General features: G+C 43.3%; 2 protein-coding genes across 9 annotated transcripts in view; one reads left to right on the top strand and one right to left on the bottom strand.

The window, feature by feature from the left end:
* The window catches only part of LOC109871554 (vasoactive intestinal polypeptide receptor 2), a 54517-nt gene extending 49505 nt beyond the window's left edge, over window positions 1-5012 (bottom strand). The window contains exon 1 of the mRNA XM_031806517.1: window positions 4932-5012. The gene's annotated coding sequence lies outside the window, so the exon portion shown is untranslated. The remainder of the gene's footprint in view (window positions 1-4931) is intronic.
* Window positions 3548-27096, top strand: LOC109872154 (zinc finger MYND domain-containing protein 11-like). 8 transcript variants are annotated; one of them, XM_020463268.2, is made up of 18 exons: window positions 3643-3813; window positions 5729-5843; window positions 7879-8014; window positions 9131-9290; window positions 9798-9821; window positions 13936-13959; window positions 14300-14461; window positions 16812-16889; window positions 17238-17330; window positions 20407-20494; window positions 20865-20920; window positions 21061-21138; window positions 21283-21401; window positions 21552-21816; window positions 22130-22237; window positions 22367-22642; window positions 23641-23826; window positions 24253-27096. In XM_020463268.2, the coding sequence occupies exons 3-18, from the start codon at window positions 7884-7886 to the stop codon at window positions 24373-24375; spliced, it is 1971 nt and encodes a 656-aa protein (XP_020318857.1). In that variant the 5' UTR covers window positions 3643-3813; window positions 5729-5843; window positions 7879-7883; the 3' UTR covers window positions 24376-27096. The 8 variants fall into 8 exon arrangements, with proteins under 8 accessions (XP_020318856.1, XP_020318857.1, XP_031662375.1 ...); XM_031806515.1 differs by having other exon boundaries at window positions 22133-22237; window positions 24253-26923; XM_020463267.2 differs by lacking the exon at window positions 5729-5843 and having other exon boundaries at window positions 3548-3813.
* Window positions 27097-27143: the final 47 nt, after the last annotated feature.

Here is a 27143-nt window from a genome sequence, read left to right on the forward strand (position 1 = left end):
CAGGCTGTGTTGCCAGAGGAAGACACTTCCACCAATAATGGGCCTATTTTAACCTATAATTAAAATAAGGGAACTCTGTTCTATTAATTCTAAATCTATGGGTATGACCAGAAAGAATGTCAGGGATGGGGTTTGCCATGGGATCAAAGTAAACAATGGTTTTAGGTCAAATAGCTCATACAATAGCGCAACGATTCTGCCTGCACATATTTTATTTTCACAATGTCCTTTCCAGTACAGTTATGCATAATCGGGCCAGCCCAGTGCAGCTCAGCTTGGCCTTACAGTGTGAGTCAGGCTAAAGACTGGCTGGATAATGTCTTCACCACCCGCAGGGAGAGAGAGATGTTCACCTCACTGCCTGGTTGGCAAGCACCAGGCCGGTCACATGAATATGACACTGGGCACTTGAATCTGACATACTGTAAGCATTTGAGTGAATATATATATTCACCAGAAGAGGTTGGTAGCACCTTAATTGGGGAGGACGGGCTCGTGACACTAGCTGGAGCGGAATGGTATCAAATACATCAAACACATGGTTTGCCATTTATGAGCCATCCTCCCCTCAGCAGCCTCCACTGATATTCACATAACCCATTTATGATGACTGGGCCCAATCACCCAGTTTCACATTGATGTCAAACTCATTGATGGCAGATTTAAGTATTCAGTCTATTACAAGTTGTCTGGAGTAAACGGTTCCTGTTGCAAAATGTTTTGGACTAATAATTACACCCTAGGAGTTTATTAAATGTGATCCCGTTGCAAAACGTTTGGTAACAGACATTTACATTTTGATAATTTAGCACACTCTTATCCAGAACAACTTATAGTTAGTGCATTAAATTAAATGTGGAATACACAATTCAGTTGAATGCATTCAGTTGTACAACTGACTAGGTATCCCCCCTTTGCCTTTCCTTTTATTTCTTCTGAACATTCCAAAACGTTGTGTCCTGCTCAACGTGCCCCATGTGCAGTGTAATGCATGTCATTCAGTGTTACTATATCGCCGCCCAGTGGTGATTGATTCTCACATGAGAATCCCAGTTAGTTTAGTTTTGAAATAGGTCAATTCCTTGATAACAGAGTGATGTTAGGACAGATCTTTCACATGTATGTCAAACAAAACATTCTATGCACAAGGATGACTTTAAACAATTTCCACTCAATGTTTTACAAAAACACATTTACTTGAAGAACAGTTCAGATGCAAAGTTAGTTAACCGAATGAAGGCACCTACAGCACAAACCGTGATTCTGTTGCCAAACTTTGCATCTGCACTCTTCTTCAAAGTAAATGTGTTTTGTAAAAAAAAAAATCTGTGGAAATTGTTAAAAGTAGTCATTGTGCATATTTCAAAAATATACAGTATATATTTAACTAGGCAAGTCAATTAAGAACAAATTCTTATTCACAATGACGGCCAAACCCGGACGACGCTGTGCCAATTGTGTGCCGCCTTATGGGACACCCAATCACGGACAGATGTGAAACAGCCTGGATTTGAACTAGGGACTCTAGTGACACCTCCTGCACTGAGATGCAGTGCCTTAGACCGTTGTGCCACTCTCTTTCCAACCAAAGAGACAACAACTGCAACTGGACAATATAACTAATATGGCTGAGCTTGCTTTATGCATGGTTGCATTGTGTAGGCCTTTGCATCTGCAATTTAAAAAGTTACTCAGACAGTATGTCATCACGCTTGTGTTGGTCAATTAATTCCAGTCAATCATTTTATAGTGAAAATGTCTAGGTAGCTTAGCCACCTGAAGTTTTAATATAAACCAAATTTGTGCTGTAGTCCAGTAGATCAGCTCGACAATTGTTCAATTAGGTATAGAAGAGTGAGAATTGGCACAATTGTATAATTTTTCATGCTGAACAAAACCTGATATAGTGCCAGTTTGAGATACTTGTCCTTGAAACAATGTTATTGACCATGTTTGTACGTTAACATTATTATTATAATTATAATTATATTATATTATTGAATAAAGCGATAAGGTTGCTTTGACACTAAACACAATACAGAGGGTTGCAGATTACTCACATAACACATCAGTCCTCCTTTCCTACCATGACCATGACATGACCATGACATGACCTACAATGTCACCCAGAGTTTGGCACTTTTAAACTCATACCATTGAAGAAAGGATCTCATTTAGGGCCATAAAAAAATGGGAGGACATACAGTTCTATTATGTCTCTTCTGGTATTTAAAAGGACATTGTGGCTGTTGTGAACTTACTCTGTTGGCTCTTATTATTTCTCAGATCACATGTCAGTTGAAATCAGCAGTAGAAACAACAATAAAGCGTCCTCCTCGCCACTGCTCTGTTAAAAAGCTGAGGGATGGGGTTGGAGAAATGTAACCATTCTCAAATTGATAGACATGTAGTTTTAAGGCTATACAGTGTTTGTTAACATTTCCTGTCCATGAATAGATTGTAGATCATATATAAAAAATGATGTACCATCTTGAAATATCAACTTAGTATCCAAGATGTTTGACTTACAGTACCAGTACACATATGGCAAAGGGTGTCTACTTTGAAGAATCTCAAATATAACATTTATTTTGATTTTTTTTAACCCTTGTTTGGTTACTACATGATTCCATATGTGTTATTCCATAGTTCTGATGTCTTCACCATTATTCTACAATGTAGAAAATAGTCCAAATAAAGAAAAACCCTGGAATGAGTAGGTTTGTTCAAACTTTTGACTGGTACTGTATGTATCTTGAAATTTCGACTTACTATCTCAAAATTCTTAGATACACTAACAAAATGTTGACATACATATCTCAAAATATTGAGATTGTTCTATCTGTGGAGATACAGTACTGTGAGACATACATTTCCCCAGATCATTTCCCCAAGCATCTGCTTGGCGTTTCCACTTACAACCAAATATGGTAGTGAGAGGAAGCCCTCTAGCTGGCATTGGGAGAAGATGAAACGAGATGGATTTTGGCCAACATTCTGCAAATGTTCTCATCGAGGACACATTTAATATCAATACGGTTTTCTGTTCCCACAACTAGAATTAGTTATGAACAGATGGAACCACGTTTTTATAAACTTTATCCTCTGCGCACTTCACAGAGGAGGCGTTCTCTAACGGAAATATACAGATATTTGCTAGAAAAAGCCAATAGGATCTCGCTATCTCGCGCGTGGCTCTGCCCACCTCCATGTCTGTTCTGTCCACTATGACTCATTTGTTCCCATCGGAAACGGCTGTCTGTGGTGTATCTTGGTTTAGTTATACAAATCTTCGTTATCTCATTTTTGGGGGTGACGAGAATGAGCTTCCATAGTTTTTGCCGAATATCTTTAATACCATGTGTATGTAATTATTTCCTGATATGTTGCAATGTATAAAGCACTTGCAATTGCTATGTAATCTATTGAGAAGTATTGATAATGTGACAAAATGTTAATTGGTTAAATACCTGTACAGGTGGATATTTTCTTTTTTTCACCATTTGGCCAGATGCCCGTTCTAATACTAAAAATAAATGTACTCAAAAGTTGCCTCACAAAAATAAAAGAGTACGTGTCAAATCGTAATTCCACCACTAGAGTTCTCCTGTGTAAAAATCTGTCCTGCTATTTTAATGTTGGCGCTGTGTTTACCTCTCCCCAATCCTGTGCTGTGTGGCCAGGCCAGCTGGACGTAAACCTGACCATAATTCAGACAGTCTAAACTATCCCGGAAATACAAATGTAAAGTATTTTACATTGAATCCTTTGCGGATTTATACAGTGACATATATTATTAATACTGTAGCGACGGTAAGTTGGACATTTATTTAATATAAAATGTATTACTTAAATTAACATATTACGGTTAGCTAACAGCTAGCTATCTACTGTAGCTGTATCTGTTATGAACATGGCGCGTTCTGAAAACAACGATTCTAACTAACATTCATATTTTCTGTATACGTTTTGGTAGTTGTTTTGTTACCGTCTAACAACTATATTTTATTTGTCTACGTGGCTAATAAATGCATGTTTGAAAGCGTACGTTAAATAGCTAGGTAGCTGCTACAGAACTGCTTTGCTTTCCAGATCCTGCTAACTAACGTTAGCTAGCTTGCTAACAATTATGTTATCGAACCATTTTTAGGTTGATAGCCTCAGCAGTTTATAACAAACCATGATTATTTACGTTTTTTAACTAACTAACGTTTTGACAAGCTTTGACACTCGCTTTGGAGATTACCCTAACCAAACGTTAACTAGATAGCTAGCTCCCTAGTACTAGCTAACTATCAAACTGACAACATTAGCCAGCTAGCAAACTGGGAGTGGGAGCTACCAGTTAGCTAGTTTGGTCGTGTGGCCTTGGACGCCTTTGTTGAAATATCCACGGACTGTGCTGAATACTTAATCCGGAAATCAGGCCAGGGATTGGTCTGGGGAAGAGAAGGCACATTTACCCGCCTGCCCCAACTACACTATCAAATGTGCGAATGAATAGTTGGTCAGACAAAATTAACACAGCCACGAAAAAGCTCATTCATGCATTCATGTATCCAATAAGCTAATCCTGCTGTTTTTTGTGTGGTTTTTTTTCATCTTCAAAATAGTATTTAACGAAGTTTTAGCTAGCCCATCAGCATTTTCATTCACAGGACCTCTCCTTTAGGATGTCTGTCTCGCATACTATTATTCATGTTGAGTTTGACACGCGTATTAGTGGATTGATTGTTTGGCTAATTTGCCCATACTATATACACAGTAGATATAATTTATGTCTGCCTCTGTTGAGCACTGATTGTGTTGTAAAAGTGGAAACAGAGTCACAGCTGGACCTTGAGGAAGACAACATTCATGATTCATAGCTACATTTGATAAACAAAGACTCTAAATAATAAAGTTCATCTTATTGCCACTGCTAGACCTACCTTGTATGATTATAAGCTCTGGATTTTGATGATGGGAGTGTTGTGCTCCTGGACACCTAGCAGCCTAATTGACTGGGGAGTGTAGAACCTCTGTAGTCATGACATTATGTAGTGTCAGTCCCTAGATGGGGTGTGTTCAGGTAGCAGCTGTGAGCGGTTGCTGTTACCTCTGGATGCATCCCAAATGGCACCCTATTCCATATTTAGTGATCTACTTTTAACCAGAATAATCCCGTTTACAATTGGCTCATTCATCCCCCTCCTCTCCCCTGTAACTATTCCCCAGGTCGTTGCTGCAAATGAGAATGTGTTCCTCAGTCAACTTACCTGGATAGATAAGTAAATATGGGGAATATGGTAGAATTTGGGATGCTGCCTTTGTAAGGTGGCAGCGGATGTGGAGTTGGAGCACAAAGTAGTGCCCTGGCACCAAGGCACTGGTGACTCTTATTAACACCTACTCTGGTTTGCATTGCATGGGATATCACATCGCTCACTGTCACCTCTACTCCTCTCAGTTCTTATTCACCTTCTCTCAGCAGGCTGCAAGTCAGACATGGGAAGAGACATGATATTACAGTGATTTAGAGTCTGTCGTCAATCCTCAGGTTTTCAAGGAAATGTGATTTTCTTTTTGTGAAATGTTTGCCCCAAGATAAGCCTACTGCGGGAGTGGTATAGGTCTGAAATTGAGATATTGTACTGTCTTGCTAAGGCGTACACATTTAATTAAATGTTTAACAGATGCTCCTCTTTATTTTCAAAAAAAAATATTTGAAAATGTGTTTTTTTTAAAGGTGTGATTATAGGAAACATAATGTTCTCAAGCTTCCTGTAAAGAGACACTCAACCATTAGGTGGTGGATAAATGAAGACGTCTTCCTAAGGCCGTTTACACCATTGAAAAAAACGGTCAGTTCCAGTCTTAACGGAGTGTCTCTCCCATAGGCACCAATGCAATAGCAGGTTGATCTGGTCTGCTTAGTTTATTGACTCTATATGAACCATAAAAAATTTGCAAGTGGGATGTCTCGCTTCCTCTTCCTTCAACTTCCTCTTGGATTATATTTGAGCTATGCCTCTTTGAGCCTCCAGTAGGCTAAAATCTCTTGGTTAGGTTAAGTGTTGAACTATGATTGCTATAGGTTTTTAACAAGAAGGCCTACATTTTTAGAGAAGTGATTTGCTTGCTTAAATCAATAAAAAAAAAAAAAAAAAAAAAAAAAAAATATATATATATATATATATATATATAAAAATGTAAACTCAATATGTAGGCTTCATGTACAAGATGACATGGTTATTGTAAGCAGTGGATGTGCGGGGCCTTAATTTGTGAAATTTGGCTCACATTTCAATATCACATGCTTTTTAATTTGACTATGACGAATTGAAGCGAAATATGAAGTGGCTACATGATATCTATTTAGGCTATTTCCTCCTGTCTGGCCCAATGAGGTGCCAAAATGTTCAGTGAACTGGTGTGAACAGTTAGTAAACCGTACACATAATTTTGTCATTTGGTCTTTAAATGTTAGTTGAACTAAAAAATTTATGGATTCGCATTCTGTTTGTGAAGTCTGTGGACTAACATTAGCATATCGTTAGCTTGGAACAGAAGTTTTTTAAATTGACATTTTACAGTTCAAAGTAAAAACAAAAATGCTGGAGGGCATCTTTTAAGAAGAGTAATGTGCAAAATTGGATTTGAAACATAGTTAACGGGATGGCAGGTAGCCTAGTGGTTAGAGCGTTGAGCCAGTCGTTCTGCCCTGAACAAGGCAGTTAACCCACTGTTCCCCGGTAGGCCGTCATTGTAAATAAGAATTTGTTCCTAACTGACTTGCCTAGTTAAAATAAGGTTATTTATTAATAACAGGATGAGGCAAACTGCTATTGTTCCTTTCCTTAAAATCTCTTGAGTAATATTGCAATTCCCTCACAGTAGACTTGTTCTATGATAGTTCTGTGAAATGGCACAATAACATATTTTTTTTTGTGGGGGGGGGGGGGGGATTCTGTTTTTCTTCCACTGAATAGCCTAGAATATGGGTAGGCATCCCTGTTCCTGGAGTGCCGCTAATTGCGGCACTCCAGGACTAGGGTTGCCTACCCCTGGCCTGGAATCTAGATGTTGGCCATTTCTACTACAGCTCCCTACGTGCTGATTCCTGTTACATTGCAGTGTTTAGGGGAATGATAAACAAAGCCCAATAGAACTAGACTTGGCCATACATAATAGTGTATTTTAGGATTACATTTAGCAGACACTCTTATCCATAGCTACTTACAGGAGCAATTGGGGTTAAGTGCCTCTCTCAAGGGCACAGCAGTAGATTTTTCACCTAGTTGGCTCGGGGTGTCTAACCAGCAAATTCTTGGTTACTGGGCCAACGCTCTTAACCGATAGGCTACCTGCTGACCATGGGAAGCCCCCTGTGTCACTCGCATGGTCATTGGAGCTATGTTGTGTCATGGACAATGGACATCTATTAGGCCAGTCAAAGCACGTTTCTGGGGTCTTTCTGACATGGGAATAGACATAGACGTTTTTGTTGGTTGACCAATCCTGGTCCTGGAAGGCTTTGGAACCTGCAGATTCTTGTTGTTTCTTGTCCTGGCTGTTTAAGCTAGGAAGATGGCTAAAGGTAGCCTGATGGAACCATCCTGATCGCTGCGTTCACCATTCTGTTGACGTCAGTGAAATAGAATGGTGAACGTAGCGATCAGGATGGTTCCACCAGGCTAGGCTGGAGGTGTAGTTTACCCATGCCCTCTGGGTGGTGCGCCTTGATGAGGATTTCTTCACTTGAGCTGAGAGGGGGAAGAAAAACAACTTTCGCTGTTCATTTCCTGATTTGAAATTGACGCATTCCAAGTATGTTCCGCAGTGTTTCTAGAAGTAGCCTAATGGTTTGAAACAATACTTCTCTCCCATTCCTTGCAGGTGTCATGAATAAAGAGATCATGTCGCGTGTGGTGAAGAAGAGGCAGGCGGATCCGAAGGTGGTCCAGTACGTGTGGGCTGCCATTGAGGTCATCCGCAACCAGAAACAAATTGCCAACATGGACAGGATCTCAAAGTAAGTATTCCAGTCATTCTAGTTCTATTCCAAGAGGCTTAGAAAGTGGAGACGTCACAAACGCCCCCAAAAATAGTCTTAAATATTAGTGGAGACATCCGGCCGTTTTGTAGACTAAATGATAAGGTGTCTCCAGTTGTTTACATTTGTGATGCACCTTCTATGCATATTCACTTTCAATACATATTGAGTTTGGATTGATGGATGAATGGTGGTGGGTCTTAGCTACTGCTTTCAGGGTCATGCTTGATCAATAGGTGAAATGGTTTCATCGTTCAATACTTGACATTAAATTCCTTTTGCTTAATGCCATTCAGACCATACATTTTTTCAACCAAGCTATATTGCAGCTTCCATTGTAGCACCTATATGAATATTTTTATTTATTTAGACTGATTTAGGTCCTATTATATTGTTTTATGATTATCATGTAATATTCTTACAGTCTAATCTAAATCAATTCACGCTGAAACCTATGCCTGATAAGTCCTTATTTTCAGTTAATGGAATAGGAATATGGCTAATTGGAATCCTCTGGCAAACAGAGAGCCTTGGAAGTTGTCCACGAGCAGAATGAATGACACAGAGTGGCTGTTGTCATGGAGATAAAGCGATGAAATTCAATGGCAGGCACTGCTGAACTGTCTTAATGTCTTAAAATACATTTTGTATTTGAATGGATGAGGTGGTGACATTGAGAGTCCAGGAAAATAGAGTTTAATATGAAAATGAAGGCAGTTGGTACAGGAGGGGAGGTTGTGTTATCTCTTTACAGTAGATGTGGAAAGGCTTAGTCTGTCTGTGCAGAACATAAAACGGTTGACGGCACAGTCATTAGTGGTTTTGTCCCAACTAGTCCATGTAATGGGTTGCACTGTGATGATGTGGTGGTCCCAATGCAGGTAGCAATATTTTTCTGGGGGCTAGGCCCTACTTCAAGATTTAAAATTGGATGTCTTTGGCACTCTTGTCTGCTTCTGTTTTGCTCTATTCTTGCCCATTTCCTTGTGAATTGCATATTTGGCAGCTCCTTCTGAGGTGAATGGGTTTATCCTTGGTTGAGTTGTTAGAGAATGCAGGCAGAGGCAGTGATGTTGGTGTGTTGTGCCTATGCAGGTACCTGAGCCGTGTGTTTGGCATGCACCCCAAGGAGACAGCCAGGCAGCTGAGTCTGGCAGTGAAGGATGGCCTGGTGGTGGAGACTCTCACTGTGGGCTGTAAGGGCTCCAAGGCCGGCATTGAGCAGGAGGGCTACTGGCTGCCTGGAGACGAGCAGGTAAGAGAGGGGTTTTACCCAGTAGTGATAACCCAAACCCCAGCAGTCCTTGCTGGTTTCTTCATCATCAACACCTATTTCTCCCTCAGCAACACCTCTATGGTTCAGAAGAAAATGTACTTAGTTCAAGGAATTCTCCCTTTTATTCAATGTTTTTACGTCTTTTATTTGTAAGGAGTTGTTTGTATATCTGCTATGCTAGACAACTTAGTAATACATCAGTCATTCAGAGGTGCTGTGAACTATAGCACTGAATTCAGCATTGATTATAACGACCTGGTGATTCAAGTCATGCTGCTCCCTTACCAATTTGTATGTGAGGCTGACTCGTTAAAGTCGTAGGTATGATGACCATGCACACATTCCTTTAGGACTGTAGCTCTGCTATGCACCAAACACACTGGCCCCACACAGTACAGTCAAATGTAGCACTACTCAAAGAGAACTCAATTGACTAGAGCAGCGGGACTTTAAACACTGCTTTCTGGATCACTTGCAATCACACAGGAGCCGAAGGCCGAAGGAAGCAAGGTAAGGGTGCATCGTTGTTTTCTATTTTTTTATCTAAAATTTATTTTACTAACATCATTCCGCTTCAAATCACTTCTGCCACTTCTGCAGCGCAATCTGGGATTTGATGGAATCTTTTTAGAGCTGCATACTCTTTAACATAAAATCAGACAATAAAAGACCCATTGAATTATCTGTTTAAAAAAAAAATGATTTCAAAAGTATTTTCAGTTGTAATGGTTAACCATTTACGTCATAGCCAGTAGTTTTAACACGAGAGATGCTGATATTCCATGTGAAAAGCTTCCAGAAAGCCTGGTGTAGCGCTGTGTCTCGGTGGCCCAATTTCTTGTGGAATGGATCAGTCACTTCCTTTAAATATTTGCTCGCTACTTATCTACACATGTAACGTTGCTTTAAAAACAGCTAAAAAAACTAATAAACATTGCCAGGGTTCCATACAGTGAAAGCTGTTGTCTTCATGGCTTTGTTTGACACATACTTCAAAACAATTCTCCAAAGAGAGAGTCTCTGAAGAAAAAGTTTCAGAATCATAGTAGTAGCACATTTCAATGTCATGTCTTTTGCGTGAAATGACCAGCAACGCCAGCATAGCCGCAGGTTTGTAGCAAGCATATATGATGTGTGTAGTAGATGTAGTTTTGCTGATGGTGGTAGCAGTAGTAACTCCTCAGGGAGGGGTGTGTACCTTCATTCCTCTGTGTGTTATGATCTCTGTGACTCCAGCATGACTTTGGTTTGATGAACAAGGGGGTATGGTGGTGTGTTGTCTATACTATGGTTACATCCCAAATGGACTCATATTCCATATGTTGTGCACTACTTTTGACCAGGGCCTATGGGGTTCCCAAGTTCCGTTGTCTCAAGTGCCTGGATTCAATCCAACTGTCATGTTTGTGTCCTTGGAAGTGACCGGGGCTTGCATCCCAAATGGCACCCTATTCCCTATATAGTGCACTACTTTTGATCCGGTCCCATAGGGTGCAATTTTAGATGCAATAATGTTTCTTTCCTCCGCAACAGCAGCAGTATTTGTTGATATTCCTCACCGTTGATCATAAACGTACATGCTGACCAAACCGGCACCGCGCGTGTGTCTGTGTACGTATGCTGGTTTTGTCTATCCACACCAGATGTGTTCATGACGCGCAGGGTAAAATACCAAAACCAACTATATTCATTTGGGGACAGATCAAAACACAAATGAAACATTCATGGCCATTTAGGTAGCTTGCTGTTGCTAGCTAATTGTCTTGGGAGACTTTGGGTTGTTATTTTAACGGAAATTCACATGGTCCTTTTTTGTTGTTGCTGGACCTTTGTAGAATTCTGACCCATTTTGAGTGTTACAAAATGGTGTGTTCTCTACTCCTGATAATTAATCCACAGATGAAAAGGAGAAACCTAGTTCGTTTTTGGTCATTTTTTAAAATCTTGTTCAGATTTTAGATGGCGGTTGGCAACCAAATTTACGGTGCATTACCGCCACCAACTGGACTGGAGTGTGGACCTCGTTCATACAGTATTTCAATCACCCACGTGGGTATATGCTCGTAAAAACCAATGAGTAGATGAGAGTGGTGGGACTTGAAGCGCGTCAAGTGCCTAAACTAGAACCAAATTCTATTTTAGCGCCTGGTTATGCAGATGCACCCAAGCAGTTTGGAAGAAATAATTGAATAACATGTTTGTGTAAATTTATCTTGCAACACTCGCTCACGCAACATGGCTGGTTTGGTCAGCATGTTAGAGGATCAACCCTTGATAAAGTAAATAGATAATGGACCCAAGTCAGAGTGGATTTAATCCAGGCACGCCCATTATTATTATCTAGACTCTTCTTGTTTATGATATTCCATATCCTGAACGGTGCATCTTATCTCTGGTTTGTTCAGTTAATCAGAAGAGTGTGGCAGAATGGCTTGTTGATGGATGTGTTTGAGGTGATGCTCAGTGGGGAAGGCCAAATAGCACCCTTTCCCCTAGTTAAAGCACGACAAGGGCCCATAGCACTCTGGTCAAAAGTAGTGCAATTTTATATATGGAATAGGGTGCCATTTGGGACACATACAGTGTCTTCATGTCTGGCCTTAGCTAGTAGCTTCATGGTTATGTATTGTGAATGCAGGGAGGGCAGTGTGGCCTGTATTTGTAATGATCTCTACAGCTCTCCTGAGAGGAATGGGTATGTGGTGTGTCTATAGGGAGGTTGGCTCAGCTAGCCTGCTGCAGTGCAGAGTGCTGGTGCCTGCATAATGTCACCCTATTCCCTATATAGTTCACTCCTTTTGACCCGGGCCCATAAGGTTCTGGTAAAAGGTAGTGCACTATGTGAGGAATAGGGTGCTATTTAAGATGGATCCCCGGGCTGGCTTATGTAATAGATGGACCTGTGCTTCCAGGCACATCTCTGCTCAGCCTGCTTTCTCTCTGCCTGGCGTGTCCCAGCTTGAGACTCTTGACAGTGTTAGGAGACAGCATGAGCCAAACTGGGTAGGCCCTACGGGTACTAGCTAGCACCTCCCCTCACAACCCCTCTGCTTTTGTTTACCGTTTTAGACTAGGCTCATTCTCCCCCCTAAAAGTTCCCCCTCTGCTGTTTTGGGGGGTCAATTATAAAAATTCTACAAAATAGATATAATTGCTTTGGTTAATAATGTCAATAACGTATGATATATTTGTATAAAAAAATGTTATAACTCTCCCTTGTGTTATTATACATGTGCAACAGCCTTTTGTTTTCTTACTTGAGGATGTTGGATGTCCTTCACTTGATTTCATCTCTGCAATAACCACCACACTGTAACATCATGCCAGTGTGGTGGGGATATTTAACACTCCAAGTGAGGTAGGCAATGTTACACTGTAGGAAGCATCATCAGACAGTGCTTCCCCATAGGCCTCACCTTTTCATTCAGAATACAATAGGACAGGGACACTGCATGGACCGTGAAGTACCCTTCTACACTTGACTGTGCAGTGGGACTGGGCCAGGCGCATCTAGCAGGACTGAACACCACCAACAGACTAGGTCTCAACTGGAAAGGGCCATCCAAAATAGCCCTGGACAGGAAAAGATATGGAGGGACCTTGTGGAGGCCTTGGTGGGGTGAGGCCTAAATAAAAATGATTTGCCTCTGGCAGAGCTTGCTTTACATCAGGCTCTCCCTCTAGGCTGGCAGTGGCACTGCTGCGTCTATGCACTGTCCTTTTGTCCTTTATGACTATTTATGGCTCTGTGTGTTAGTTTGGGCTCCTCCTCTCTGCTCCCCTGTGATGGAGTGCTCTCCAGCTCACTAGGTTTAAACAGAGCATGTGCAACAGAGGCTGGATAGAGTTGGAGGGAAGGACACAAGGATTCTGCACTGATGGTGTCGTAGGTTAGGTTGTCCTGAGTTAACCACCTCAACTAGGATGTTTTTATTCCTTCATCTGAAAGAAAGGGTTTTGTGGGAAGGTGTAGGCTAGTTCCAATAATAAGTCCTTATTCACTTCCTTTACCACTCCAGACTATGAGGAGGTTGTTGGTTTGAATCCCAGGCAGGCAGATGGTTTCTAGCTCTATGCGTCTTAGTGAAACCTGTAACTAGACTATAGTAAATCATGAGTAATGCTTTGAGCAGCAGGTTCAGGTTGGCAGGAATTTCCCCCACCCTTCCCTAGCTTCCATCAGCCTTTCATGCATGCACGGCCACATCAGGGTTTAATATGAACTTTGGTTGCTTCCTAAATGGCACCCTATTCCCTTTATAGTGTACTACTTTAGACCACAGCCCACCAGGGCTCTTGTCAAAAGTTGGTCACTATATAGGGAATAGGGTGCCATTTGGGAGGCATACTTCATCTAGCCTCAGAACACAGAGGGGGAACTTTAGTTGATGTGAAATATCTTAGATATGTGTGCTAATAATTACATTCCAGTATGCAAGCGTTTCCGCAATGGTCAAATATCAGCCTTAGGCTTGTATACTCTCATCCTTCCTTCCCAAGAGGTTTATTTAAGAGATTGCCCTTTAAATAATTGGCTTGCACAGGGGTTATGCTACACAATCCACTGTACACACACTGTTTATTTGCTAGTAAATTAATCAATGATGGGGGTGTTTAATTGCAGACGGAGAGCGAGCCGCAGGAGGAGGTCAGTCAGAATTCACTAACTAAACATTCAATAACTGTTGTTGTGAGATAATGTTTGTATAGGCTACCAGTAAAAACTGGATTGTGATTTTGAATAGTTTTTATTTAACATGTATTTATACAGGAAGTCCAATTGAGGTCAGAAGACCTCTTTTCCAAGGGCGACCTGGATATAAGATAAATATGCATAGATCAAAGAACTGTGATGTGTGTTGTGGAACAGCTGGTGAAGTGGGTCCAGGAGTGGCCCCCTGGCTGGGGGTGTAGACTAGTCTCCAGCAGCCCAGCCGTCAGGTCGGTGCGGAGGGGGGGCACCGATCACTGTGCTCCGTATGTTTCAGGAATGGGAGGCAGAGAGCCACGACTGGTATTGCTTCGAGTGCCACCTGCCCGGAGACGTGCTGGTGTGTGACAACTGCTTCCGTGTCTATCACCTCAAATGCCTGTCTGACGAGTACAAGCCCCGGGACAGCGGATCCAACTGGCAGTGTGTGGTGTGCAGGGTAGGTATTCCATGTTAGTCTGCTGGTGCTGTCTAGCCTATGTCTGGGTGTAAGCTATATAGTACCTTTTATCAAATTACTCAAATGTATTATCTAGACCCATAATTGATCATGCTGTTTTTCACTTATTAGATAAATATTATTATTTTCATGGGACCAGTACCATCCCTGTGACCTGTCCTGTCTTCTGTGTCTTGTCTGTTCTGTGTCCTTCTTGTCTGCTCTCCTGTTCTTGTCTGCTCTCCTGTTCTTGTCTGCTCTGTCTCCTGTTCTTGTCTGCCCTGTCTCCTGTTCTTGTCTGCTCTGTCTCCTGTTCTTGTCTGCTCTGTCTCCTGTCATGTGTTCTCTGTCTCCTGTCATGTGTTCTCTGTCTCCTGTTCTGTCTGCTCTGTCTCCTGTACTGTCTGCTCTCCTTCTTGTCTGCTCTGTGTCCTGTCCTGTCTGCTCTGTGTCCTGTCCTGTCTGCTCTCCTTCTTGTTGGTCTTTCTCCTTTCTTGTCTGCTCTGTCTCCTGTCTTGTCTGCTCTGTCTCCTGTCTTGTCTGCTCTGTCTCCTGTCTAGTCTGCTCTGTCTCCTGTCTTGTCTGCTCTGTCTCCTGTCTTGTCTGCTCTGTCTCCTGTCTTGTCTGCTCTGTCTCCTGTCTTGTCTTGTCTGCTCTGTCTCCTGTCTTGTCTGCTGTCTTGTCTTGTCTGCTCTGTCTTGTCTGCTCTGTCTCCTGTCTTGTCTGCTCTGTCTCCTGTCTTGTCTGCTCTGTCTCCTGTCTTGTCTGCTCTGTCTCCTGTCTTGTCTGCTCTGTCTCCTGTTCTGTCTGCTCTGTCTCCTGTTCTGTCTGCTCCTTCTTGTCTGCTCTGTATCCTGTTCTGTCTGCTCCTTCTTGTCTGCTCTGTCTCCTGTCCTGTCTGCTCTCCTGTCTTGTCTGCTCTGTCTCCTGTTCTTGTCTGCTCTGTCTCCTGTTCTTGTCTGCTCTGTCTCCTGTTCTTGTCTGCTCTGTCTCCTGTCATGTGTTCTCTGTCTCCTGTACTGTCTGCTCTCCTTCTTGTCTGCTCTGTCTCCTGTTCTGTCTGCTCTGTGTCCTGTCCTGTCCTGTCTGCTCTCCTTCTTGTTGGGTCTTTCTCCTTTCTTGTCTGCTCTGTCTCCTGTCTTGTCTGCTCTGTCTCCTGTCTTGTCTGCTCAGTCTCCTGTCTTGTCTGGTCTGTCTCCTGTTCTTGTCTGCTCTGTCTCCTGTTCTTGTCTGCTCTGTCTCCTGTTCTTGTCTGCTCTGTCTCCTGTTCTTGTCTGCTCTGTCTCCTGTTCTTGTCTGCTCTGTCTCCTGTTCTTGTCTGCTCTGTCTCCTGTTCTTGTCTGCTCTCCTTCTTGTCTGCTCTGTCTCCTGTTCTGTCTGCTCTGTGTCCTGTCCTGTCTGCTCTCCTTCTTGTTGGTCTTTCTCCTTTCTTGTCTGCTCTGTCTCCTGTCTTGTCTGCTCTGTCTCCTGTCTTGTCTGCTCTGTCTCCTGTCTTGTCTGCTCTGTCTCCTGTCTTGTCTGCTCTGTCTCCTGTCTTGTCTGCTCTGTCTCCTGTCTTGTCTGCTCTGTCTCCTGTCTTGTCTGCTCTGTCTCCTGCTCTGTCTCCTGTTCTGTCTGCTCTGTCTCCTGTTCTGTCTGCTCCTTCTTGTCTGCTCTGTCTCCTGTTCTGTCTGCTCTGTGTCCTGTCCTGTCTGCTCTCCTTCTTGTTGGTCTTTCTCCTTTCTTGTCTGCTCTGTCTCCTGTCTTGTCTGCTCTGTCTCCTGTCTTGTCTGCTCTGTCTCCTGTCTTGTCTGCTCTGTCTCCTGTCTTGTCTGCTCTGTCTCCTGTCTTGTCTGCTCTGTCTCCTGTCTTGTCTGCTCTGTCTCCTGTTCTGTCTGCTCTGTCTCCTGCTCTGTCTCCTGTTCTGTCTGCTCTGTCTCCTGTTCTGTCTGCTCCTTCTTGTCTGCTCTGTCTCCTGTCCTGTCTGCTCTCCTGTCTTGTCTGCTCTGTCTCCTGTCTTGTCTGCTCTGTCTCCTGTCTTGTCTGCTCTGTCTACTCGGTCTCCAGTTCTGTCTACTCTGTCTCCTGCTCTGTCTCCTGTTCTGTCTGCTCTGTCTCCTGTTCTGTCTGCTCTGTCTCCTGTCCTGTCTGCTCTGTCTCCTGGCCTGTCTGCTCTCGCTCTCTTCTCTCTCTCCACTGTGCTGCAGGTGGTCTTTTTCCTCCTTTTATTGTTGGGATAATTTATGATATGCAATATACTGTACACAGTCAGCTCATCAGTTTTTTCCCACCGCTGGTTTGAATAGAGCGCTGGATTGGTTATAGCGTCATGCTGAGCTCTCTCTCACTGTCTTGCTCTCTCATTCTGCAGGGTAGTAAAAAGAAGAACCTGAACAAGCAGGAGATGTGCAAATACCTGCGTTTTATCATTCAGCGCATGAAAGAGAGGGTGAGTGTTCCATGGAACAGTTAGTTTTGTGTTCAGCGTATGTATGTAGGGCCAGGCTGTGGCACTGGTTCCATCCCAAATGGCACCATATTCCCTATATTATGCACTACTTTTGACCAGCCCTCCCATTGGTCTCTGGTCAAAAGTAGTGCACTATGTAGGGTATAGAGTGCCATTTGGGACTTAAACACCATATTGAATCAGATCACTGCCATGTTTTATATTACTTAAAATCAAAGCCAGTAAAATCTCCCACCACAAAGGCCTGGGTTGATTCCAGCCCCCAGCCTCTTCCTACTCCTTTTCGTCCATAAAAGTGATATTAAATTATTTTTTTCGGGCTTGCAGGCCGTGGACTTGAACAAGAAAGGCAAAGACACTAGACACCCGATGTACAGAAGGCTCATCCACACCGCGCTGGACGTCACCAACATTCAGGAGGTAACTAAGTGGCCTTAATACACTGCTGAACACAGGGTTTCACACTGTGGTTCTGTCCCAAATGGCACCGTATTCCCTGTGTAGTGCACTTCTTTTGACCAGAGTCATTTGGGACGCATTCGGGATTTCACACTATTATTTAGTTATGGAAGACCGAGCCAAGACAGAGACTAAAAAACAGCTTCTATCACCAGGCCATCAGACTGTTGAACAGCCATCACTAGCCGCCTACCAAGTGACGCAGAAACTCACTCTCACAAAACACACACACACAAGCTATCAATAACATACATACCTCATACTCACGAACATGCACTCATACACACACACACACACACACACACACACACACAGCCGACGCTGCTGTCCCATGTTATAGAGGAATTAAACCACTGGACACTTCACGTTTCACACTGTATTTAAACCCTGTATTCTCCACATGGTTCATTCAAACATTTCTACTACTGTACATTGGATTTTAGTTACTGTTTATGCACACTGCATTTGTATGTTTATGCTGGATTCTTGACAGAGCTCACTCTCATATATTTACTGCTGTACATATCATTCCTAGTATATCTAGTGTAAATGAATCGGTGTATATATGTATAAATTGCATTTTGATTCGTTTTACGCTGCTATTTGGGTTGTTAATTAGATTCGTTACGATGTTTGAGTGACATTTAAAAAATGTTTTGATTATTTGTGTGCTTGATTTGACATTTTACTGCATTGTTAGGAGCTAGTAACATAAGCATTTCACTGCACCCGCTATAACATCTGCCAAACTGTGTATGCGACCAATAAACTTTGATTTGAATTCCCTGCCCTTTGAACATTTCATGATATATTGTATACTGTTGAATCCTTTAGTTTATCCAATGTCGAATGTAGGCTACTGTCCGGAAAAAAAACATGTCCACTGACGTCTTCTGCCATCCGATCTTCTTCATGTTGTTCATAATGCAATAAGGATCCCTCGGTTGTCTCAAATGGCACCCTATTCCTTCATAGTGCACTACTTCTGACCAGGCCAAATGCACTACAGTGCCTTCGGAAACTATTCAGACCCCATGACTTATTCCACATTTTGTTACATTACAGCCTTATTCTAAAATGGATTAAATCGTTTTTCCCCTCATCAATCTACACACAATAACCTATAATGACAAAGCAAAAACTGGTTTTTAGAAATGTTTGCAAAACCCCCCCGGAAATATCACATTTACAAAAGTATTCAGACCCTTTACTCAGTACTTTGTTGACGCACCTTTGGCAGTGATTACAGCCTCGAGTCTTCTTTGGTATAGTGTTACAAGCTTGACACACCTGTATTTGGGGAGTTTCTCCCGTTCTTCTATGCAGAGCTTCTCAAGCTCTGTCAGGTTGGATGGGGAGCGTCGCTGTACAGCTTTTTTCAGGTCTCCAGAGATGTTTGATCGGGTTCTGGTTGAGCCACTCAAGGACATTCAAAGAATTGTCCCGAAGCCACTCCTGTATTGTCTTGGCTGTGTGGTTAGGGTCGTTGTCCTGAGCGCTCTGGAGCAGGTTTTCATCAAGGATCTCTCTGTACTTTGGTCCGTTCATCTTCCCCTCGATCCTGACTGGTCTCCCAGTCCCTGCCACTGAAAAACATCCCCATGGCATGATGCTGCCACCACCATGCTTCACCGTAGGGATGGAATTGGCCAGGTGATGAGTGGTGCCTGCTTTTCTCCAGATGACACGCTTGGCAATCAGACCAAAGAGTTCAATATTGGATTAATCAGATCAGAGAATCTTGTTTCTCGTGGTCTGAGAGTCCTTTAGGTGCCTTTTGGCAAACTCCAAATGGGCTGTCATGTGCCTTTTACTGAGGAGTGGCTTCCATCTGGCCACTCGACCATAAAGGCTTGATTGGTGGAGTGCTGCAGAGATGGTTCTCTTTGTGGAAGGTTCTCCCATCTCTACAGAGGAACTCAGGAGCTCCATGGGGTTCTTGGTCACGTCCCTGACCAAGGCCCTTCTCCCCGATTGCTCAGTTTGGCCAGGCAGCTAGCTCTAGGAAGAGTCTTGGTGATTGCAAACTTCTTCCAGTTAAGAATGATGGAGGCCACTGTTCTTGGGGACCTTAATGCTGCAGACATTTTTTGGTACCCTTCCCCAGATCTGTGCCTCGACACACTCCTGTCTCGGAGCTCTACGGACAATTCCTTCAACCTCATTGCTTGGTTTTTGCTCTGACATGCACTGTCAAATGTGGGACCTTATAGACAGGTGTGTGCCTTTTACAAATCATGTCAATTTAATTTACCACAGGTGGACTCCAACCAAGCTGTACAAACATCTCAAGGATGATCAATGGAAACAGGATGCAACCGAGCTCAATTTCAAGTCTCATAGCAAAGGGTCTGAATAAATGTGTAAATAAGGTACATTTGTGCAAATTTCAAAAAACCTGTTTTCGCTTTGTCATTGTGTGTAGATAGATGAGGAAAAAATGTAATTGAATCCGTTTTAGAATAAGGCTGTAACGTAACAAAATTTGGAAAAAGTTAAGAGGTCTGAATACCTTCCGAATGCACTGTACATATGGTGCTATTTGGCACTCGGCCCCATGTTGTTTGGTAAGGGTCTGTGTAAGGGCATGTCAGATGTAGCCCCAGTATAAAGCTGTGATTGTGTAGCCGACGCTACAGGCTATCAGATTGCCTCTCCTCACAGCGAGGGGGTCAGTGAGGTCTCCTCTGCACTGTGATCACTGGTGCATTCCGCCGGCCAAACCCTGCCTGCCAAATAGGCCGGAAAACAGCAGAGCGCTCCCTGCCACTGGCAGGGATGTATTCATGAGTGCACAATGTATCAGAAAACAAAAAATAGTTTTTTGGGGGGGGAGATGTTCCTAGTATATATGTTTCACTCCTTTTGGTGTCTAGTGAATACAATCTAGGCCTACAAACAGCACTTGGGTCTGCCCTGGATGTGTGGTGCACTGCCCTCCTCTGATCTCTTATGGTACTGCAACCACACCACAGCCCCCTCTGTCCTGCCCAGTGTGAATAGGCCTCTTTGTGCTCTCGCTCTCTCTCTTTTGCAGAACCTCACCGAGGGGAAATACAAGAGCTTCGACGAGTTCAAGGCAGATGCCCAGCTGATCGTGCACAATACCGCCATTTTGTTTGGAGGTGGGGGGGGCGTTCACAACCACTCTGTTATCATGGTCTGCGTCCCAAATTGCACCCTATTCTCTTTATAGTGGACCACAGGGCTCTGGTCAAAAGTAGGTAATAAGGTGCCATTTGGGACACATCCATGAAGAGCATATTGCTATCAGATTTCCCTCCTATTATTAATTGCAGCTGTAACATAAGACTGTATAGTTGTTGCAGAAATGTAATTTTAGTAGGACCCAGTCTAATGTGTTATTGGACAACCAAGGCTCTCTTCATGTAGTTGAAATGCCGTTCTTGTGATGGCATTTTCAATAGAACAAAGTCTTTTAAATGTACTTGAATGTTATTTTCCCAACGTTAACAAAACCTGTTTTTGCTGCAGTGCATAGTGACCAGGCTGAAATAGCACGGTTGCTCTACAGTGACACATGCCATGAGGTAAACAGTAAAAAAAAAATATCTGCACATTTTCAGCACACAATGACATTTGTATTGCAGTATTCTAGGAGGTTGTGTCTGAGTAGCATGGAAGCTGTTTATTGCTCTCTATTCTCTTAATTTAATCTCTCTCTCCCCAGTTAAACGAGTTAATGCTATGTAAGAACTGTTTCTACCTGTCCAACGCTCGACCTGACAACTGGTTCTGCTACCCCTGTGTGAGTATGAAACTGTTTTTGCTTCAATGCCCCTGCGGATTTGATTGTTGAAGCACCAATATAGCCCCAATAGAATTGCCTTAAGGGGACAAAGAAAGTTGATTGAATTGTATGTATTATCTTTGCTTGTGCTTGTTGTTGCAGACTCCTAATCACGAGGTGGTGTGGGCTAAGATGAAGGGCTTTGGCTACTGGCCGGCCAAGATCCTGCAGAGAGAGGACAATCAGGTGGACGTCCGCTTCTTTGGCCACCAGCACCAGAGGTCAGCCATCACACTGGGCACTGAGCTGTATACAGAAAAATAGTCGATTATCTTGCGCTTCTTTTCCAGAATCTCTAGCTGTAATATCCCCTGGCTATGGAGCTATGAGGGAGGCCCTGGTTGCTCTGACTGTTGTCTCCTCGTCCCCAGAGCGTGGATCCCGGCAGACAACATCCAGGACATCAAGGTGTCGGTGCAACAGCTGCAGGTGAAGCGCAGCGCGGGCTGGAAGAAGGCCTGTGATGAGCTGGAGCTATCCCAGCGTTTCCAGAGGGAGGGCCGCTTCTGGAAGACCAAGATGGTGGAGAGGCTGGAGGAGAGGAGAGGAGACGGAGAGGAGAGGCTGACAGAGAGGCCGGAGGAGGCCGAGTCCTCAATCTCATCCACCAGCAACACCAACGAGCAGGTCAAACATGTACGTATGCTGCGCTGCAATTGCCTCTCTCTCTCTCACACACACTGCGGTATGCATATAGGCCCACAGCTCACTAACAGCTACTCTGGAATGTATGTTTAGCAGCGCCACCTGGTGGCTGATTGATATTACAGGGCCTGTTTATTGAATTTTAATGATTGAAAATGTGAGGATGAACACAAACCTTCATATCCCAACACCATCTGTGTTGTCATGGCTCTAGCTCTGATCGTTGCCGTAGTGACAGAAACAGTGTATCTAACAGAGGTGTTAGAAATCTGTTAGATACTGCAGTTCTGTAATTTCTCCACAGCAGAAAGCAGACAGACAGGCAGACCGAGACCGACAGACAGACAGTCAGGAGCCTAAAGCAAAGAAGAGCCGTCGCGGTCAAGCTCCGGATCCCAAAGAGGAAGTCAGTGTAAGTATCCTTACACACTGCTGTTGTATGGTCACCTCAGCCATTGTATTGCTATAGTGGGTTTTTTATTGTGTTGGTTTTAATGTCCGTGTGTCCATTTCTCTATCTCTCACCCCCTCTCTCCCCCAGGACCCGGAGCCTGAGATAGAGGCTGTGAGCAGCAGCCAGGAGATCCCCGTGACGACGCCCCACCAGCCAGAGAAGCTGTCTGTCTCCACGCAGACCAAGAAGGCCTCAGCTGCCTCGCCACGCTGCCTGCACCGCAGCACCCAGACCACCTCTGACGGAGCCTGCCAGAACATGTGCCACGAGAAGTACACCAAGATCTTCAACGACGTCAAGGACATGATGAAGGCCGACAACAAGAGGGAGACTGAGCGTGTGGTTCGTGAGGCCCTGGAGAAGGTGAGGGACTGGGGCATTGAGACCGACAGGGGGTTCGAGAGGCCCTGGAGTAGGTGAGGGACTGGGGGATTGAGACCGGCGGGGGGTTCGTGAAGCCCTGGAGAAGGTGAGGGACTGGGGGATTGAGACCGACAGGGGGTTCGAGAGGCCCTGGATTAGGTGGGGGACTGGGGGATTGAGCCCGACGGGGGGTTTGAGAGGCCCTGGAGTAGGTGGGGGACTGGGGGATTGAGACCGACGGGGGGGTTCGAGAGGCCCTGGAGTAGGTGGGGGACTGGGGGATTGAGACCAACGGGGGGTTTGAGAGGCCCCGGAGTAGGTGGGGGACTGGGGGATTGAGACAGATGGGGGGTTCGAGAGGCCTGAAGTAGGTGGGGGATTGAGACCGATGGGGGGTTCGAGAGGCCCTGGAGTAGTTGGGGGACTGGGGGATTGAGACCGACAGGGGGTTTTGAGAGGCCCTGGAGTAGGTGGGGGACTGGGGGATTGAGACCGACAGGGGGTTTGAGAGGCCCTGGAGTAGGTGGGGGACTGGGGGATTGAGACCAACGGGCGGTTTGAGAGGCCCTGGAGTAGGTGGGGGACTGGGGGATTGAGACAGATGGGGGGTTCGAGAGGCCTGGAGTAGGTGGGGGATTGAGACCGATGGGAGGTTCGAGAGGCCTGGAGTAGGTGGGGGATTGAGACCGATGGGGGGTTCGAGAGGCCCTGGAGTAGGTGAGGGACTGGGGGATTGAGACCGACAGGGGGTTCGAGAGGCCCTGGAGTAGGTGAGGGACTGGGGGATTGAGACCGACGGGGGGGTTCGAGAGGCCCTGGAGTAGGTGGGGGACTGGGGGATTCGCGAAAAGAAACCAGCTAAAACATGAGTATACGACATGTATCAAGACTTTAACCTGCACTAAAATGACAGTAATAACCCCTGATCCAAAAGCACCTACAGTAAGTTCAGAATATGCTCCTGAGCTGAGGGTCCTTCTCTGTGGTTGTGTCTCCAGTTGCGTTCTGAGATGGAGGAAGAGAAGAGGCAGGCGGTGAGCAAGGCGGTGTCGGGGGCCCAGGCTGAGATGGAGAGAAAGTGTAAGACGGTGAAGGAGAAGTGTAAGGAGGAGCTGGTGGAGGAGGTGAAGAAGATGGTGGCCCAGCACAAGCAGCTACTCTCCACCACCAAGAAGAAGCAGTGGGTGAGTGAGACCTTTCCCTCGTTCTCTACCACACACAGCTGTCTGTTCAAACCAGTGTCTCACTCATTGAGACCTAATGGGCTAAATCCATAACATGCAAAGTTTTTACATTGTGTTAGCTACATGCAGGGAAAAGGACACCACTATCTAGCTAAGATTTGCCCCACTACCAAACTAAGCACATCCTTGACCTTTTCGGATTCTTAACTCCATAACCAAAAGTACATAATTAGAGCAGTACTAAACATAGTAAAATATAATGTATCAATTGAATATGACAATGACTGAACAACAGCAAGTCAGTTATTGTAATATTGGCATTCACAAACTCTCATAGTAATAAAAAAAAAATCCAAACCTAAGGAGGGACTATGTCAGTCTGACTGTGTGTGTGTGTGTGTGTGTGTGTGTGTGTGAATCGTCCAGTGTTATAACTGTGAGGAGGAAGCCATGTACCACTGCTGCTGGAACACCTCCTACTGCTCCATCAAGTGTCAACAGGAGCACTGGCACGCCGACCACAAACGCACCTGCCGTAGGAAGAGATGAACAACCGCGCCCCCTACCCTAGCTCGCCTTCCCATTGGCTCGCCCCACTGTCACTCACCCAAACACACCCCTACCTGCCTTCCTGAACACTTTGTGGACCGAATCTTTGCTCAACGTCTGAAAAAATGGTCTCTTCATTTTATTTCATTACATTATTATTTAATATACACAGTGTATTGATTTGTTTAGTTTTTTCCCGAATCAAGACCATGGCTCGAATGCATAGCATGGTATGATTTTTTTTTATTGTGCTAATTTGACCTATGTTGGAGAATGTGTTATTTAAGTTTGTAATAACCAATGAGCATTAACTGAATACATTTTATTACCTGAATTTTTTTATCACTTTTCTTACTGTACATGTTTAACAATTAATATGACAGTCGATTTTAAACCGTAAGTACTATTGCAATGTTGAATAAGCTCTGCTTTCATACAGAAAATATTTTAAAAATGCTATAAAAAAACATGAGGAAAAGAAAGTGCAAAACGGTAAGTGTAGATGACCCATGAACATTTAGCATGATTTTATCAGGAACATAGTTTGGTTTATTGTTTTTACATGCATCTATCATCTTCAAGTCACTTAAAACATCATTGGGAACAGGGTTATGAAGTCGGCTATAAAGAAGCTGACACAAATCTTCCGTTTGTTATTATGCACATTTTGGGTTGGCTTTTTGAATACATTGTCATTTTTATGAATCAAAGAAAAAGTCAAACATTTCTTGGGGGAATATATAGCAATCTTTACTGAGCTGGATCTTAGAGAGGTTCCTTCCTAATTTGACCGTTTGCACATTTAATTTCTTTTCATAACCCAAATGCTTGTAATATTGCCAAAAACAACATTTGTTGAACCTTATCTTAACAGAGAACTGTGTTGAGTGCTGTTTCCCCCCCCCCCCTCGTTTCATTTTTTGGGTTGGCGGTTGGCATCAGTGTCATGGTTATTGTGATGTTCACTGTAAGTACACTTTTAGAATACTCAGTGACTAGTTATGAGACTCTTCACTGCATATGCTGTAGTTGGTGGTTAGTTTCTGTTGTTTCAACTCCATCCTCATATTCTGAGTAAAGGGATGTGCATGTTTGATAGTTTCACATTTTTATTACTAGGGAAAAAAGCTTGCAGAGTATTTTGGTTTCCCATAGACAATGAATACGGATGGACCAATATAAAATATATGCAAATATGAATGATCAGGCTTGTTATCTTTTAGTCATTTTTATTTTTCTCTTACTTGAGTCTGAATGGTGTGCAATGTTATTATCCTTTTTTTTGACTTGTCTTGGATCATTTCTTAAAGGGTAATGTAATTGCCAATTTGATTTTGAACAGAAGTACTAACCAAGAGGCTACTTGGGAAGTCAGACAATATTGGAAGTCCATGTGACTGTTTCCTTAGTTATGAAGAGCCGACTGAACAGAGGAAATGTCATCACCTGCATTCATTCATTTTATTGCCTAGTTTTGGACACTCAGTTTTCAATGATGGCAACTCTCTTTTCCGTTAGCTCTGACAAGTGCATCACTTTTCAGAACTAACACAATTATTTGTATTAGTTAGAAAAATATGATTTATTTTGAACATTAATTTTTTCAATGTATTTTTCTCTTTCCTTAACCATATTCTATGTTTTGTTATTTTTCAATCAGAGAAGCAGCGTAATGTTTAGAAGTAATTAACAAACTGCTTGATTTGGGACATGTTTGAATTATGTTCTCAGTTTAATCCTGATGCACTCCCTCAGGAGACCATGAACAGAATCATGCATGTCCTGCATGAATGACACAATCTCTCTTTCTCTCTCATGGCGTTCTTAACAAAATCATATTCTGTTTGTCATGGTTGCACTACATGTAAATAAACTTGTTCTCTTACACCATGTAATTCTCATGAGATTATAAACTACACACACTGATGGTACAGTCTAATGGAAGTTATTTACATTTCTGAGGTTTGTAACTCCAGTTCCCCACCTGCGCGCTGCCCTCTATTGGAAAGGCTGAGAGGACTAATGTAATTGTGGAATTAAGCTATCTATAAATATGTTAAGTTGAAAACCAGCAGAACCCTGCAGTTGTCCCCTCACATATGGCCAATTGTCTATCTATTACTGAGGTGACGGACTGTCCAGACCTCAACCACTTGTTACAAACACTTCTTTGTCTGCGCTTTGGAAAGTGTTACATAGGGGTTAGATCAAATTTGTGAATTTTCTCGGCTTGTACTACAGTATGTATTTTATATTTGTCCATCCCTGTATGATGCTCATTTGTGATTTTTTTTTTTTCTCCCAATGTGGAAATATTTTGATGTCATTCCAATTTGTGTAAAGTATTTCTGGTAACTTGCATGAGTAAGATGTGTGTATTACAGTCCTTTTTTCATGTTAAAAGACAGTTGCACTTCCTGAAAATGATGCAATATGACAATGATATTTCCTTTTCCTCTGAAATTGCAGTCTAGCAAATTGTCTCACCATTTAATTGAGTAAACACTAACTTTGGTGAGGAAAATAAAGTTTACTGTCTCACCCATGACAACATCTATAGGATTCTTTGACCTGGTCAACTTTTACCCTGTCCATATGCACACTATTAATAGTGGCTTAACATTTTTTATACTCCCAGCATTTTGTTTTCCGCTTTAGCTAGCAATATGTATATACATATATTCTATGTGCTAACATGGAGAAATAAATGTATCAACAAGTTCATGTAGTCGAGTATTCGTTTTTATGTCCATCGGGCCAACATACAG

The sequence above is a fragment of the Oncorhynchus kisutch genome, linkage group LG27, assembly GCF_002021735.2.
Source record: "Oncorhynchus kisutch isolate 150728-3 linkage group LG27, Okis_V2, whole genome shotgun sequence".
NCBI classification, from domain to species: domain Eukaryota; kingdom Metazoa; phylum Chordata; class Actinopteri; order Salmoniformes; family Salmonidae; genus Oncorhynchus; species Oncorhynchus kisutch.